We start from the raw sequence: 18,606 nt of genomic DNA, 5'->3' as shown, positions 1-18,606 counted from the left end.
CAAAGCATCATTTTGAGGCCGGGCTTTTGACACCCCGTGCACCATACTGCTTGGTGAGGTGACATTGCAAAAGCCTCTGGGTAATTTGTTATCAGGGCGCTTAAGCGAGCGAGGTCGCAATATTCATGTGGGGAGGAAGTGGGACTGTGGGGGAACTTCCACTTTCCTTCCTTTGCTTACCCGCGTTGTGCAGCCATGTCTAGTGGGGAGGAACTGTGGGGTGAACAACATGCACAAGTGAGAGAGAGAGAGGCATTTAAGACTAAAACAATAATGTGACATTAACAAAATGTCAGCGGGGGACGTCAGAAGAGGGGCAAAGCAGTTAATGAGAGAGCAAAGTCAGCGATGGCAAGTTGGGAAAGTAACCAAGAAAGGACATCAGCAGACTGAGAGAGTGGGAAAGAGACAGAGAGAAACAATAATAGAGAAACAGAGAGAGAGATGTATGCACCTGACACAGGAAGATAGAGAACGTGACAGAAAGAGAGAAAGTGGGGTTTCCAAGAGCAGGGCACAGCTGCTGATTAGCTCGAACTGTTGAAAGACTAGACTGGGAAGCGAGACCCAGTTTAGGGGGCTGTCAAGAAGCAAACAGCCACAGGTTTTATGGTCGGAGTCTGGCATCGGGATGCGGGGATGTAGACCCTGGTGACATGAATGGGCATACAGCTGCAATGAGCTGAACATGAAAACAGGAAATAAAGGTGAAATGCAAAACTTGTTGGGTTTTTTGTTCACACGGACAAATAAAAGAGAAGGAAGTTTCACCAATCCTGTGCTTATAATCGGCCTCGTCTCGATGGCGTCGACTTCATCAGTTTCTAAAAATAGATCTCATTTGAACTGTAAATATCTCTTCATCATTTTTGCGATAAAGACGCTTTTCCTCCGCAGAGCGTGCTGTCAGTTTTTCATTTGTGGGCCCTAAAAAGGGGGTCGACAGAAGGAGCGGTGCGCAACGTTATCTCATTTAGGGCAACCGCAAATACTGTAAACCAGAGTGCAAAGAAGTAAAAATGTCAGCCCTTTTGTGTTATTCCATTTGCATCACATTCGCTGCTGAATGTGGGCTGGGGAGACACTGCGCGTTGGCCCCTCCCTGTGTTGTTTTCCTGCACTTTATCATCAGTCAACATCACATCTGACTCCACTCGCTCTTACACCATAACACCTCAGCCGTCTTTATAGTGCATCGCCTTCTGTGGCGACAGAATTACAATAACACTCAAACTGAGATGCAGTTTACAGTGGCGGCACCTTTTTTTGTGCTACTTTGTAGTCGGCGTGGGTTTTTACTGCCTGTTAAGTTATCAACAAGGCGGGTCACACTTCCCCGCCGTTTCTGTGCGTTGATGCTGACGAGACTGAAAGGTTCGGCATTACTGTACTTCTCAGAAGAAGCTGGCACACTACTGTTACTCAAACCTGTCATTGCTAGTAATCCTGCAATCAATTGATTTTCTCAAATGGGAGAAACAGGGGGGAGATCAATAAAAGCTATGTTTCTAAAAGACAATCCAAAAGATAAAAATGATTTATTTAGTGGAGAAACTGCTTGATAGACTCGGTCAATCAGTATTCCACACATTAAGTTGTTCAGCTTGCAACTTGGGGGAAACAGAGAGAGAGAGAGAGAGAGAGAGAGAGAGAGAGTTATAGAAGTTTGTGCGAGTACTTTTGGCACACTTCTTACCTTTTTGTTTTTCAAATGTCAGGACGTTTCTTGTGGTTGCAGGCTCTTGGGTCAAAGTGGTGACTCGGAAGGAAAGACTGACACACTTTTGTCTAGTGCTGAGGCCTATCTGGCTGGGCCTCAGAGGAAAAAAGTCTCCATGGTTTTGGGGTGATTATGATCCACTACCCACAAAGGAAGTTGTGCAAAAGCATCTTCCTGCAACACGTTCTTCCTCCTCCAGGAAAGTCCAGCCACTGGTTTAGGAAAAGAGCATGCTTGACATTAACTTGATTGAGTAATGACTCAGGTGTGAGTGACGTGACAACATTTGTCAACATTTACTGTAAGTTCCACAGGGGACAGAAAGAGTGGCCTGCTGGAGGAAAGTCCTGTGTTTGATGACCCATTCACCTCTTCTGCCACTTGTCCTGTATCTCACTTGTTATATTAAGGTGGTTGCTCTGATTGTCTCATAATGATGGGTGGGTTTACATTGGAGGGCACTGACCAAGCGATGGTATTTGATGAGTCGGGCGTCAGGTTGTGTTGCTTTTTGCTTCCCAAAACTCTCTATTAGGTGTCTTACTAAATGCAATTATTTGCAATATTCTTTATTTTTAATCATGGTACAACATTTAACGGGCGTCATGCCAAGTCACCAACATGAATTATGCTTAAGCTCTACACCAGCTTCATGAACAAGTGACTTTATGGCCCCTGTGATGGCATTTATAGAAGTATTTCCTCAGTCCTGAGATCACCCAAAGCATTGTGGCTCTGAAGAAATGCTGGAAAAGCCCCCTGAAATCAATTCATGATCGTCATATTGCTATCTTGTTTGTCGAACTGGTTTGAAAATGCTTATTATGTTGTTCTCAAATGTACGTTGGGCCTTTGAAATATTCCCATTGGTAAAGTCGCCATCTGAAAGAGTACAACATATACATGGGAATGGAGTTCATCTCGAGTCTCTGACCAATCTCAGGCTTTCTGCTCTTAAGTTCTCGGGAAAGAGAGCTCGGACTGTTAAATGTCACGCTGGATGATTTTACAAGAAAATAAAATACTTTAAAATCTGTATATTTATGGAATTATTTCTCTTGATGAGGCCATGTATTCATCCATGTACAGTGAGTTCAGGCTGTACGCATTACAGCTTTATTGTCTGTGGAAGGAACTCCGTTGGATGGCTGCTTGTATTCATCTTCAGACCCTTTCTCATACTGCCACCCAGTGGTGACTTGTTGCAATCAAACATATGGCATTTTAAAACAGCATGGCATCTGTCTGTTTTTTTAATACAAACATGATTCTGTTTACAATTATTTTTATTTTTATTTCTAATGTATAAACATGATATATATTATGCCATATGGTTTATGTTGACCTATTTTTGTCTTAGTTCCTATAATTTGGATATTTTGTAGATTTTTTGCAGATATAATTGTCACTAACTTTCCTGAATTGGTCAATTATGTTCTATTCATTCATATTATAGTCTGTCTGTCTGTCTGTCTGTCTGTCTGTCTGTCTGTCTGTCTGTCTGTCTGTCTGTCTGTCTGTCTGTCTGTCTGTCTGTCTGTTACAGAGACATCCCTCGACTTCTCCAGCACTGTTGACGACACTTCCCTCTCCATCCTGTAGATGGCAGCAGTGTAAAGAAAACCCTCTCTCCGCTGACCGCCTCATCCACTTAATGGTGCAGTAGCAAAGCCCATTCCAGGCAGCCATTAATAACCTGAGGAAAGTCCTCTCTCTCATCCTCATGTCTCACTTGACATAGTTGCCCTCATTTGAACTTTTGACCTGCCTGTAATTTGCAATGTAAGCTATCCAATTTGCAACACCTTCACAATGGCGCATGCTAACAATTATTCATCCCTGCAGTGCAGGAGAGAGAGAGAGAGAGAGAGAGAGAGAGTCCATGATGCCGTAGAAAAACGTATTAAGTGTATCCTTGATACGTGCACATAATACCTTTCAATAGCACCGTAAACTTTTACTCTTGTGATAATCTCCAACTTGAACCATTCCAAATGCAAGAGCAGCACATAAAACCCCTAGTACTCCTAAACCTAACTCTATGGTCCATACAGTCACCGCAGCGTAAAGAGACTCCATCTGAGCTCCTGTACAGTGGCATTTGTGCTGCAGGCACTGATATGACTGATAATAATGTTTAAAGCCCGGTGTCACTTCAGTGAATCAACAAGCACATGAACTCTTGCCCTGCAGCTTCTAGCTAGCTTTAAAAAAAAAAAAACGAACAAAAAAAAGCATGATGCATTACCCTCCCCATGAAACTGATCTGGTGGTTTGTGGGGTTTTGAGCAATTCCATCACAACCCACAGCCGAATTAGCCCACTCTACCCAGCGGACAGCAAGCATCCGTCAGCAAACTCCGCAGTGAAATGCAACTCCATGGCAGTCGACGTTTCCCCTAATGGGAAACAATTACACACTCAGTGGCTTCTTCGGTGACTTCTGATGAGACTCATTCACTGAGGAAATGGCCACGTAATCATGTGTGTGTAATGCGCTAACGCTGCTTATTGCTCACTGACTCAGGCTCGGGCAGAGCCAGTCTGGAGTCTCAGTTTAGTCTTTAGCCATCATATGAATTTGATGGGAGGACAAACACGAAGGGAAAGTAGCCATAAGTGTACAACACGCACACGCCAAGAAATCTATTGCCGTGGACTTGTCACTTTGAATGCATCCAGACAAACAAGTCACACACGGGGCCAAATGATTCCTGTTGTGTCTTCTTTCTCAGGAGAGCGACTGTGTGACTAGATTTCATAGGAAAAAGGCACTTTCTGTGATTCATAGCCAGCTAGATGACTGCACTGTAAATACCTAAATGACTCTTCCAGGGAGGCATTCAGGTGGTTGCGTTTTGCTCCTAGTGAAAGATTATGTTGCAAAAAAGGGGTTCAGCTGTCTTAAAACGAGGATTTATACCAATAGAAACTATTGCTCTTAAATTTTAGCCAATCCCTCAGTAAAGCTTCAATAATTTGAATGACTGAAGATTTTCGAAGTGTTTATGCTTTAGTATATCATTGCTGTCGGGACAAAATCTCCTCAATTCCACAATTTAGATTTCTTTTTTAACGTATTTTTGCAATATATTGAATAGAGTTAATAAAAACCTGCAGAAACCATTAGTTCCCATCAAAATATAAAAATTAGGCATAGAGTGGAGTTATAGTGAGTCAAGCAAAATGTCTGTCTACAGTTATTTTAAAAGACACTGCTATTGACACATGTGATGGAAGAACCCTTTCAACGTGTTTAATTCCATGTAATCCCATCATTGTGGCTGCCGAAAACAAATGATCTATCATTAGCATATGATTATTTTTTAGATAATGAAATGTTTTGTGTGCAAAAACACTACCCGTCTCCGTGCTACCATCTCCACTCATCTGTGTTTTCTTCTATGAGTAACTAATCTTCTGATGTAAATCTTAGAGCTTCCAGCTTCCTGATCCACCCGTGAGAATTCAGACTTGTTCGTCATATAAACATTAAAGCTCCGTTACGCAGCATTTCCTAGTTCATATCATGTCAGCTGCTCATACAAAGCTGATGCAAATAGTTAGCAACAGTGATAATTTTATTTTGATTCAAGCCAAAGGCACAGTGTGGTCTAGAGGATTTGCTGGTCCATTCATCTGGTTTTAATGAGGAACCCATTGAACAAGTTTTGCGATTTTGATGATCAGTAAGGACACGTTTATAAGAGAATAAGATATAAAGCACATAAGCTCGGTTATGTTAAACCTTTATCAATTAAATAAAAATAGAGTTATTAGAATACAATTATAAATGGGACTTGATGAGAGCAAAATTATAACAAAATTATTTGTCACATATAGTTCAGGTAATTTATTCATTCCTTCACTGTGGAAAAAGGCTGATAATAGGAGGGGAATTTGTATATATACACCTTACATTAATCTTCTTTCTTCCCTTTTTTCTTCAAAAGATAGGAGCACACCCGGGCATTAAAAAAGCTGAAAAAAGAGCTGCTATCTGCAATCTCAGGGATTTTTGTGGCCTTTTTCTCTGCTCAAAAAGAGGCAGTTTAGTATTTAGTGACGTACTTTTGCATACTTTCATGTATCTGTTGAGACTTGCTTTTATTTATTGGAAATCCCACATGTACTCACGTGCAGAAGCAGACAGGGGTCAGTGGCTTTTAACTACACATTACTACATACTTTCTATTTTCTCCACAGTCATGAAACATATCTACAATGTTTTTTGTTTTTTTTGCTGTGACTATAAATGTCTACTCGTGTTCGAGTCTCATTTAACACAACAGTAGCATAAAATGTCCAAAAATGAAGAAACGGTTAACAAAAAGTCTGAAGTTGGCAGAAACTAACTAGCAAATCATCGGCACAGGACACGCGTTTCAATCTTAAACTTCCTTCATCTCAGCAACATGTGGCCGGGGCGGTTTGTCATACTGAAGGTTTATCTAAGTGTGGGGGAGAAGTGCTCTGCTGCAGGGAGAGATTGCCTTTACTTGCACGGCACCAACAGAGCAAAACAATGTGCCGCATGATAAAGAATTGCTTCATAACTCTCACATTGTGTGTCTGGCATCATTATGAGGCACAATAGCCTCCGGAGGGCCCCGGCTTTTATTGGCGTGCCTCTTGCAGCAGCAAAGTCTCATCCATTAAACAAATCAGGGGGTTATGTATTAGATTAGCTGTACAGCAGGCACCGGGGAACGCCTAGAAGAACACATGAAACCTCGGCTCATTCCCGCTCATAATCCCCTGGAATAAATTACCTAATTGACAGCATTAGGGTGATACTGTCAGAAGGTGCCTCTTAAAGCGTAATGTATAATGAAAACACACAGCATTGCTAAATTGCATTTTTGGGTATTAAAAATGATAAATGGCAGCTATTTGGGGGCATTAAAAGTCAAGCCTTCCCTCGTAGCATGCATGCCAGATCTCGTTTTTCAATATTTCTTAATAAATCTGTGGTGTCAGTGATATTAAAAGCTCATTTCTGCCGAGGAATATTTAATAAAGCTTCTCTCTGATGGGAAGCCAATGTCACACAGTGAGTCAGGAAACTAGTTGGTGGCAGCTTGGATGGCCCACCCTCCCACTGTGTCACTCTGCTGGTTCTATGACCTATCAGGTGAGAAATGGACTGCCCCCCACTGGTGAAGGGTCAATACTGCAGCAGAGGTTGAAGAAGTGCCCCTCACAGTTCAGTGCACTATTCATTCTGCAACCAAGCTGAAAGCAACAGAGCCTTTTTGACTTTCGTCAAAGTGAAAACTGTCTGCATCCCATTTTCTTAAAGTGTTGCGTGCACTTTGCTCAGGGAAGTTCAGCTCGCTGTTCCAGGATCAGAAAAAGCACAGGCAGTGTGTGTGTGTGTGTGTGTGTGTGTGTGTGCACGTGTGTGTGTGTGTGTGTGTGTGTGTGAGCGATGAGTGATTTCTGGGTAGGAGTGACCTGCCTATAGCTAAGCGAAGGATGTCTATGGACTTGAGTGGATGATTGCTCAGGCATATGTAATGGAAAATCATAAGAATGTAAATTGCCTTGTCCAGTCACAATAATGAATAGTAGCCTATAGCAACCACTTTCCAAAGAGCATAAATATCATATTTTTGACACTTAAAAGACTGATAATGATACAACCAGCTAGTAATGGTACCTTTTTTATGGTGCTTACACATCAATTTAATCTAATGTCATAATCATGGACTATTTTACCCTTTGATGCAAGTAAATACAGTTTACTGCTAAATACATTAAAGTAATGAATCAGACAAATAGATTTATTACATAATCTAATGGACTTTATGTATGTGCCTTAGAGATAAACCAAGCCTCACGATAAAGAAAAAAGAAAAATTAGGAAGTATTTTACTTTTTTGTGTGTATTTTGGTTGCACAAGTGTTTGTGTGTGTGTGTGTGTGTGTGTTCGAGAGAACTTGGAGGGGGGGGGGGGGGCAATCATAGTGCATGATTTCTATCCAGATGTGTGGACATATTGTAACCCCAGGAGGCGTTCACCCTTCTCCTAAAGTGTGAAAGGAGGCAGCAGCTGGATCAGAAAGTAATAACCTTTTGTTACGTTGTTTCCTGTGACTCCCCATTATCTTCGTTATTTTTTATGTCACCGCAAAGTCACTGCTTTCAAACTGTTACAAATAGCTCGGTGAGCACAATAATATCCCCTATCTAAATGTTCCCTTTGACTTTTATTTGTGTCGTTTACACTGAGCCGCCCCTGGGGAAATGATTACCCTGGATATGGAGAGATATCGCCTTCAACAGCAATGCACTCCGATAACTGAGAAATGGAAATCGTTGCTTAAAATGAAATTATGGGGAGAAAAGGGGGTTATAATGTTGCTGTGCCTGAATTGCCTGATCATGTCTTATAAAATGGAGCAACTTGAGATAGGAGGAATACATATCTGGATCATCACAGGATCAACAGCAAAACAATGACAGTTTAATTCACCACAAAGCTGATAATAATATAATGAAATATATGTCATTTTTACTCCAATATGAGACTATATCTCATCAAATGTGGATTAAAGCCTCAGAGCGCCGAGGAAAGCCACCTGGAAGTGATCTCCAGCTCTGTTTGACCCATTACACCTAGAAATCCAGCTCGCAGCGTTCATCTCTCCTGTGTGACAGGTGCAACGGAGCCGACACACGAATTCGTGAGTTTTTTTGGCATCTTCGCGTCCACCAATGGCAGCGCGCGTCGCGTTGTAGCTGCCGGGGTTAAGGGTGACTGTCGTGCACCTGCGCCAATCAGAGAGGCGGTGGGCGGAGTCCAGGCGCTCGGAGGCGTGTCCGAAGAATACGAGTCTTTAGCTGCATACTGTATCCAAGTCGGGGACTAATGGCATGAGTACTGCTTTATACTGTTTAGACCAGCTTTACGGGGCGCGCGCTGGAAAATAACACTTGACTCTCCCTGCTTTGATGTCAGCCGCCAATTAGGCGCGCGGTCACTTGAAAGGCGAGGCGGAGGACTGTCGGACAAACTGTAAACTTAGTCAAGAGCGACTAAAGTCCCCAAACTCGCCGGCTGAGGAGGCTTCGGGCGCAGACGACTCATCCTTTTGCTGGCCGCCTCGAGGAAGGATACGCTGCTGGACATGTGAATTTAAAAAAAGGAGATACTTGCCAAGCACAACCATGAAACCAACCACTTCCCCGTGTTGCTTCGGCTTTCTCCTGACTTGCCTCTTGTTCGGGTCAAGCTCTTCGCAATCAGGTGAGTGGACGCCAGCCGTGTGTGTGTGTGTGTGTGTGCGTGTGTGTGTGTGCGCTTCCCCGGTGCTGTGGAGCTGCTCATTGCGTACTCGGAGCATACTTTTCCCTCGACTGTCGGTCTGTTTTTTTTATGTATACGCAACAAGGGTATTGGTACTTGACAGGAAAGAATCCCGCTGTGCCCCCCCTTTCAGTTAGAGAGACGTCTTAAGACTGGCTGGCGCGCGGAGCACCGTGATGCCGAAACGCAGGTGCTCGCGCGAGCAGATGGCAGGTTGTAGCAGGACGTTTTTGCGTGGTGACAAACTGAATGAATCCGTGCCAGGGACTCCGCTCTGTGTTCTCCGCGCACAGAGCGCCACTGTTGAATTTCGAGGGAAAGGATAGCGTTTATTGTCCACCGCACGTGTCCCTTTGGACACAGTGTGGACAAACACAGACGAGTGAGAGCGTCGTTGTACAACAGGCTACTGTGCTCTTGTCTCCCCTCCTGTGGATAAACGGGCTGTCTAACGCAAAAAGTTCCCAATTTGCCTCTGTTCTTTCTCCCCCTCCAGTTTACGCATAAATAACAATGATGGCTGTGATATTTTTTGTCGTTGTTGTTTGTTTCATTTATTTGGATATCGGCTCGGACAATCAGTTCGATCAGCCACTTGTAAGTTGAACGTCCTCCAGGGACTGCTATGGTCTATCGTTGTGCAGCTCGCACCTGAGCAAATGGGTGATAACAGTGGCGGAAGTTCATCCATACGCTTTCTGTGATCGGGATCAAAAGCAAAGCGCATTACCGTGAAATTACATTATTCCTCATTTTTTTTTTAGCGAGTCCCCCCTCGGAGAGTCTGTGATTAGGACCTGTGATTGGGTCTGACAGGCAGCGTTGTAGCGCACAGGACTTCCACGCTGACAGTGGCACTGCCGTTTGAGTGCAGCGGCGCTCTTATAGGAGCGCCCACCGTGTGTGTGTGTGTGAGTGTGTGTGTGAGAGAGAATGTGTGAGTGAGAGAGATGGAGGATTGTACGTAACATGTCCACAATTCACGCACGTTTGCTTCCTTTATCCATTTCCTTTCTCTGGTTTTAGTGACGTGTGTGAAATAACCGTAAATAACTTGTACACATACATAACAATCACAGTCGTGAAAATAGCCGATAAGTTGTTGAATTGTATGTTTTAAGCAAGTGTTGAAAGTCTGCAATGGATGTGGAGAGAAATCCGCTTTCGTTCATTCGGTGTCGCATTTAGTTTTTTGGGGGGGTTTGTTTCGTGGAGAGTTCTGTCTCATTGCACCGTGTTGGCTGTTTGGGAATCCTAAAATAAATAAAAGTGTTTTCCAACAATTTATGTTGGGAAAAAAACAACAACTCAATGAGACATTTGTGCAGTGTTCCTATGTGAGCTCATAACCAGTGAATGCGCACAGGCCTTTACCACACATATGGTCAATGAGATCCGCGTCCCTTAAAGGGAACTGAGGGGGTTGAATTAAAGGAGCGGGACTAGAGAAGGATGCGTGTCGTCCTCTTTTTACACACAGAACATCGCAGTGTGTTACAACGATGAGAACACATTCATATTAATTATTCCTGACTGTTGTTCCCCACCCAACAGAAATAACCCAGCTTGGGTTGTTGAGCTCACTGTAACTTTCGATAGCGCTTTCTTATTTGAATAATGATGTTTTGCAGCGCGGCTCAAGACAGGCGGCATAACGGGGGATGGAATGAATCCTGTCAGAATAAATTGAACATTTACTCGATTCTCTGATGCATTTCTCGGAAACGGGAGAATCCTGCATGATGGTGACAGTGGCATCCAGACGGCCTGATCCCGTCCCCGATCCCGGTGGACCTACCTTACCCTGGTCAGATGGAAGTGGAAGTTAATAGTGGAACACAAAGGAGACACATTTAGGAAGAGATACATATCGGCCCAAACGACGATCAAGTTCTGTACGCGAGAAGGAAGGAACGGGGCAGAGAAAGGCGAAGTGATCAAATGCGTGTTTGCGCGTGTGCACCTGCGCGCGCGAACGAGTTGCTGCGCGTGTTAGAGTTGCTTCTGCAGAGCATGGAGCACGACGTACAACGTGAACGAGAAACACCATCACTCTCTATTTAAGATTCTTTGCTGTCATTCTAAACGTAGTATCCCCGTATCTTATCTCCAAAACGTCACCTTTTCACTGGGGCCTTTTTTAGAGCAAGAGCAGTGTAACTTTCCCAGCATGCATCGGGGAATCAGGTCATCCTTAAATGAACCACCAAATGCACCACAAGTGGAGTTGCTAAGGTGTCTGCATGTCTGCGGGTTGCCAGCGTGCCACAGAGTTCCTGCTCTTCATTTGACTGCAGCTACTATACAGCTGCCATCCTGAACCATATGGCCACATTTCAAAACCTTATGAATATTCATAGATTAGTCTGTTCCCAATGCAACTGTGTATATGTGTGGAGTGGGTTTTCAATTAGCGTGTAGATAAACATCCTTATAAATGCCCTCCTTTTACAGCCCTCAGCAGTTTCTTCTCTCCTAATACAGTAGTGACTGAGGGTTTGACTGTTGAGGATTGTGCTCCTAACGCCCTCTAAAAATTAATTGTTGAATGAAAGTTGGGTGGCTATGCTCTCTACTGCATCCTTGGTTTTATGGCGGCACCCACTGTGAAATTGACAGTGCAGCTCCAGTGTGAAGCTGATGTGTGAGTATATCAAAATGTTTACAAGGGGATGAGTGAGGCACTGAGACTCTCACCTCAGAGAAAGAGACATGGGGATTTGTTTCTCTCCCTTTTATTTGCACAGTTTTCTCTTCCAGTCTGAAGCATAGGGTAAGAATGGTGTCAGATTTGGTGGCCCACGTGGCCCTGCGTCGTCACAAAGCCCTCCTGCAGTCATATCTTTGCCTGCCGTCCGTTGATAAAGGAGCTTTGACCCTCCACCGCCACCGGCTTTTTTTATTAGAAGAATGGCAGTCTTTGATTAGGTGGTGATCCACTTCCATTTGTTGGGGAAAAAAAGGGAATGTGAACCTCTGTGCTTTCATCTCCCCTGTCTGGGTGAGAGATGAGGACCAACTTAAGGCCATCGATCCACTCTGTGGAAAAAAATCTGTTAAACCAATGCGATCTAACACCAAATCCTCCTGTCTGGCTTTTATAAATAGTCACAGTGTTTTCTTTTTTTCAAATGTAAATGATTATTCTTTCCCCCATCCTATTGAGTTATTGTTGATCTTTCAGTCACAGTGATGAAAACTACGATAATACTGTCCTACTGTCCGTACCTTGCCGTGTATTACTGGCAGCCCAAAGAAAAATAAATGCTGAAAGATATTTGCAGCAGAAAATAAATTCGAACCATTTTTATTGTTTTCCTCTCCTGGGGATTTCACCCTGCAGCAAGATAAAGAATAAAAGAAACCTCCTGTTTGTGTAATCTAGACTAGTTTCATTGTGAGAAAAGTGAAAACCATTAAGTTTCCTATAAATCTCTCCACTTCTCAACAAACAAACTGCTTTTGAACTGCTGGCATCAATAATACATGTGTAGCACCCACAACGTTGCCCAAGAACCCCCCATGAAAAATCACTCTAATATTCCAACAGGGACTGAAAGGGTTGTGTGCAGTGGCCCACTCAATAGTGAGTCTGTGACCTTATTGTCCATAATGGTCCCTTTTTCTGTTTTTAATCTCCTGTGATATTACCGCAATATTCTATAATCAGCACCACAGGGACTTATGTACTATATATTTGTACCGTATTCTTCCAAAACATTATTACCACAGACGTCTTTGTTCAGGGTGACGAAGGGAATTGTATTCCTATTATTCTTTTCTCTGAAGACACAACTGCGGACATTTTTTCCCCCCAGTTTTGACTTGTTGATGGGCTCATAACCAGTCAGACTGTCTGCAACCAGCAGAAATGATTGGATCATTTCCTGTGTGACCTTTTACAAGCGCTGCGCCCTCATTTATCACCTGCGGATACAAAATGCACCACACACGTGCATGTGTTTTGCTACGCATCAATATCGGCTCAGCTATTAAACGTCCTTTTTTTTTTGTGAGGATGTCATAATTGGATTGGAACAACAGGCACCGTGCATGCTGCATTTGGCCAACTGTTTATCACACATGCATTTAAAATGCAAACTCTATGTTTGATGCATGGTTTACAAGCAATTAGACCACCGTTGACTTGATCGGAGCGCTTCATGCTGTGTTTCACTCCCTCCATGTTTCTATGACTTTTTTTCTATGGTTCCTCTTTTTTCTTTCTGAAAATTGAGCGAGCTTTGAGATTTTTTTTTGTGTGAGAGAATGAAAGGGAAGGGAGCGAGCAAGACACGCACATAGAAATACTGATAGCCTCTGTGCACCACAGGCCCTGAGTGCTGAAAACACAGCAACCAAAGACCTTCATTAACAAGGTAGCAACACTCGTCCACACAAACACAAGCGATATCTTTGACAATATACCACAGATAGTTTACAAAGATGGGGGACTTAAGTTTCTGTAGTGGGGAAATCATTTCAGCTGGCAAATGTGCATTTAGGGCCACTCAGAAGAGCCTGCAGCATGCAAAACAATATGATTCAAAGCGCTTCTGCTACCATTCAGCCTTTTTTTTCTTTTTGCATGTGTTGAAATGGAATTGGCACAAACAGTCCAAGAAAAGAGGCTCAACGACATGGTGTCATACTCAGTGCATACAACTGTCGGTCAAATCGGCGTCACTAGGAGACAAGTCCATCAGGGTTAGGTTGAAAGCCTGTTATTTGTAGGGGCTCAAAAAATAGCACCTTACCGTTAATCTCCCCAACTTTACACAGAAGTTATGACTATAGTTAAATTTAACAGTGGTGAGTTTTTTTTTTTTTTTTTTTTTTTGCGTCATTATTTTTGCATGATATCACACAGACAATAGTTTTTTAATATTCTAAACAAAGGTTTCTTGGTGGGTGGGTGTGTGTGTGTATTATTAATATTTTTTATATTTATCTTTATAATATTCACTTAACTTTGTCTTTTAACACATTGGCGGACACACTCTTTTTACACACACACACTGCCTTCACCCTGAGCCATCACTCTTTAAGTATGAGGCAAACGTGCAGGATCCAAGTCCTTTAAAGCCCCCCCACCCCCGACTCGCCACACAATGTAGACGTGAGCTCGAACATCATCATGTACGTCTGTCAGTTTGTGAGACTTTTGATCTGCTTTGTTGTCGCTGCTCGTCTCCTCACAGAAAGCATCCTTGTGGAGGGCTGCGGAAGGCTGTCAAGCACCGAGCCCCTTTTGACAACCACATTTTGAGGGTTTCAAAATGCGGGTGACAAAGGGGGTCTGGGAGGAAGCATACGCGTATACTGTATGTGCGCTGATGTGTGCGGCGACTGTGTCTGTCAGTGTTTGTTTGTACGGCTGCACGGTTGGAGGGATCGAGGGTGACTGACAGACTAACCGAGCTCCAGAGACTCTCTCTCTCCCTTTCTCTCTGCTCCAGTGTCTGCTTGTTCCCTTTCCCTCCACCCACCCTCCCTCCGCTTTCATCCGTGGCTTTTGTAAGCCTCCACATAATGTGGTAGCATTAAAATGACAATGAAAATTATGGCTAATCTTTGTTAAGACACACTCATTACTGCCACGTTTCAGAATGAGAGTCCCAATGATAAGAGTTGGTTTGCCATGTTTTTTCTCTCCCTCTCTCTCTCTGAAGCGACAGCCTGACATATTAGAGTGATGTGTTTTATTCTCACTTTTTGTGTGTGTGTGTGTGTGTGTGTGTGTGTGTCATTTTTCTTTTCCCGCTTAAAGTTAATAACGGTGGCGAACATATGAAAGGATGATAATAGGCTGACAACTTGGGCATGAAAGACTAGCTCCACCTTCAAACGAGCTTTTCATGCAGTCCTGCGTGTGGGTGTTAAGGGGCTGATTTCTCTCGACTCGCTCCCTCTCTGTCTCTTTTCCTCTTTTAGTAATCCCCTCATAAAATATTCATAGCTAATCTGCATTTACAATGTAATTACAGACAGGCTTTGAGTGATATCGGATATGGCCGGCGGAACACATGCCTCGCACAAAATCTTTCATTTGTGTGCCTGAATAAATACGAAACAGGCTCCGGGTTAAGGTTCAAAGTAACTGTTTAATAAGTTCAAATGAACCAAACATTTCTCTAGTCAGTCGGTCAGTCTAATAAGAGTTGCTACATTTTTCATGCCGAGAACCCACAATGCAATGTTACATTTCCGTATTTGTTTGTCTTCGGGGCAGCCTCGCCTTTGAAAAGGAGTTACTGTTAATTGTTCGCTATCGATGCCGTTGCTGTGCACACGGTTATTACGAAAGAATGAAATATGTCACAAAACAACCCCTTCTGTCTTTCTGTTTTGCCACCATCGCTCAAACCCCCCGTTCCCATCGTTTGGGCGCTGCTGGCCTCCGTTTAGTGCTAATGGAGCGGTGTGCCCTGTATGCTATTCTTGCAGGTCGATTTTTCACTTGTGTTCGAGGAGAGGGAAGGTGGCGTCCTTTTAAATGAAGCACTTGGCGTTTGTGACCTGTAATAAATGAGTTTGCAGTCAGTCATGGCAGCTGTAAGGAGACATCTGGGAGCAAGAGAGAGGGGGGGATATTCAGACTTTACAGGGAAACAGTTTATCTATGCAAGGATGAAAAATGGCTGCACCAAATATTCTCGCTTATAAAAAAAAACAATAATCCTTTTGTGGAATGTTAGCAGTTTACTATCCAAATGTGAATGCAGAAACTGAAAGGTTATACAATGGATAATCTTCCTATAATACCAGTATTACTATTAAATGACTACATGATATCACCATTGAATGCCATAGCAGAGAAATGTAAAAGTGGGTACAGCAAACGCATAATAGCACATAATAAGTCTGAATATTGTGTTATATATTATATTGTTACTTACAATGGATGAGGAGAATCAGAGGCTGCAGTAAAGAAAGCAACATGCTGAGACAAAGAAAATGAAAGGTAGAAAGCAAGTTATAAGAAAAGTTAATTTTCCTATCTGTCACCAGAGATATGCCCTTTTCAGCCGATAATCCCAACATACATCAGATTTATTGTAATTAGACACATATTTTCAGTTGATTTCTGCGTTGGAAGTTTGTTTTTTTGTTTTTTCTATTGGATTTTTTGATTTTATTGATTTTTTTTTCACAAAACAGAGTGTGGGAGCCGGATATGCAAGTAGAATAATGGACTTGGTAGAATAATCACTGGTTTGTGAATATTGTATTGATTAGCAGCTCTTTCAAAGTCCACATCATGGTCATTTATGGTCGTCTCATCTATTCCGCAGATAGAGAATGGATGCTTTTATACGCTTGTGATTTCACTTTTACGTGAATGGGTTTGTGCACCTTTTCCTTCGCCATTAAAGGAAATGTTCGGCACTCTTCCTCGCCTCCGCTGGCTGCCGCTGGTGCGAGGCAGCAGTCACCTTGCAGCAGAGCAGAAATAGCGCAGCTCTCTTCCCCTGGATGTGAAGGTACATAAAGCACAGGATGAGAGGAGCAGGGAAGGCAATTGACCTTGGCTTGCTTTTGGGGGCTGGCTATATAGTCGTTCGGATGGATGCTGTGGTTCTGCACCTTGGCAGAGAGGGAGGGGAAGAAAGGGGACAATGCTGAGTATGACAGTTATTGTTCAGTGTTGGGGAGCAGTTTTCCTTAATAAATCTCCTCTTTGGTTTTCATCTCTATTAAAGTGAATGAGAATGTCTTCTAAGTTATGGAACTTCTTTGCGTTGAAATGTGAAATGTATATTTATTGAGTTGTGTACTCTATCCCAAATGTTTCCTACAATGTTCCAACCTGAAGAAATCTGTCATCTTAGTGAAGGTCAGAGTTTGTTGCATCTGGTCACCTAACAGTGGCATCATATCCCATCAGTGTCGTGGTTGTCTGTCTATCATAACTTGACTCATTATCCAGGGGACATATGCTCATTTTTGGGTGAATACATGTTTATTGTTTGCCTTTCTGCCTCTATATATCTATATTCACCCTCTCTAGTTGTCAGAGAAACAAGCTGAGCAAACATTAGCTGCAGCTAGGCTCGCTACCCCTCCAGGACGTCCTGTATCTGCCAAACGGCATTGGAGAATCACTGAGTTCTAATGTGAACCTGCTATATTCAGTGCTTTTTTCAGTTTTCATCACCTGGTCCGTTTGTTTTGGTGAGGCAGTGACCATCCTAATGAGATGAAGAAAACTCTTCCAATGATCCCCATGGTACTTCAACGTCACCAGTTTTATTGTTTTGATTGAGAAACCTCATAGTGGCAGAAAATTACATATTATGTCTTTACGTGTAGCAACGTCAGACATACAGTATTGAAGAAGTGTGTGTGTGTGTGTGTGTGTGTGTGTGTGTGTGTGTGTGTGTGTGTGTGTGTGTGTGTGTGTGTGTGTGTGTGTGTGTGTGTGTGTGTGTGTGTGTGTGTGTGTGTTGATTGATGGGTGGGGTGGGAGTGCATGTCAAATGTGAGAGGAGCTGACTAAGTGCAACCCAGGTCCAAAGTCAACCCTGCTATTTTGCCCCACTGTGCTAGACTGTGCACCTGAGACGGGGGTGCTTTATCTCAGCCAGTGACGGCTGCACATGTAAACACACAAGGGGGAAACACTTTATATCACGCTGTTCTCAGCTCCCCTGCCTCTGTTCCAAAACCACTCCCCCACAGAGAGACATTATCCCCCGATGGCAAGGTGAATGGGGTGCTGATGTAAGATTATTTGCAACAGCCCAACCAAGACTGGGGGGGAAAAATGAATGGATGTGAGGCGAAAGAGAGAAATTCTCTCTAATTTTAGCCAAAGAAGGGCAGGCAGGGGTACATACAGGAGGAGAGGTGTCTTTCAGCAGGAATGGGACATGGGTGGGTGTCTTGGGAGTCTTGGTTAAAGCGGCGCTATCACAGGAGCTGGACGGACAATTAATCAGCAACGGCCCAGAGGGGGAGCTGGGGCTCTGACAGAGACACTTCATTTTGCACAGAACACACACTCGCACAGGCCTGCTGACAGGCTCACCCTTAGCTGCTGCTCACCTCTGTCTTTTCTGCTTCTGTTCTCATGGCTTATGCTCCCTTTTTTTTCACCCTTTTCCTCACGTCCACTTTCCCCGTGTTCTCGGCTTCCCTGGACTTTTTCTCTTTGTCGCTCTCTTTTCATCTCCTCGTCCTCATCTCCTCTCCTCAGACACGTGTTTTTGTCTGAGTTTGAGGGTCCCTCTTGCGACCTGACAGCTGGCTTCAGAACTGTAAGAGTTGGGGATTCTTGCGGCTGTAGTGGGAGACAGGGAGATTGGGGGGGGAGAGAGAGAGAAAATTAGGTGAGAGAGGGTGGACTGGTGGCTATACTTCACCCTCACCGCTTCTCCTTTCTCCTTTCTTCCCCGCACTCATCCCTCCATTTCTGCCTTTCCACCGCCCCCTCTCCCACTTGGCTGGTGCTGAGTGATTGATGGATTTGGGTTTGACATGGCCCGGTTCACCCGAGGGCACTAGCAAGGACACTGGTGAGATTCAGCCAGATGCTGGGGAGAAGCACACAGGGCGAACGTAAAAAGAAAA

The 18,606-nt window shown here is 43.6% G+C and overlaps 1 protein-coding gene across 2 annotated transcripts in view; it reads left to right on the top strand.

Moving 5' to 3' along the window:
- Positions 1–8,622: 8,622 nt before the first annotated feature.
- Positions 8,623–18,606, top strand: part of erbb4b (erb-b2 receptor tyrosine kinase 4b) — a 285,517-nt gene continuing 275,533 nt past the window's right edge. Inside the window, exon 1 of one of the 2 annotated variants that reach the window (XM_084023790.1) lies at positions 8,623–8,973. In XM_084023790.1, coding sequence (XP_083879916.1) covers positions 8,895–8,973 — 79 coding nt within the window. In that variant the 5' untranslated portion in view covers positions 8,623–8,894. The remainder of the gene's footprint in view (positions 8,974–18,606) is intronic. The other variant, XM_084023789.1, reaches the window with a different exon arrangement.

This window comes from Eutrigla gurnardus, assembly GCF_963514095.1.
Source record: "Eutrigla gurnardus genome assembly, chromosome: 12".
NCBI lineage: Eukaryota > Metazoa > Chordata > Actinopteri > Perciformes > Triglidae > Eutrigla > Eutrigla gurnardus.
This window is presented reverse-complemented; position numbering and strand designations above follow the sequence as displayed.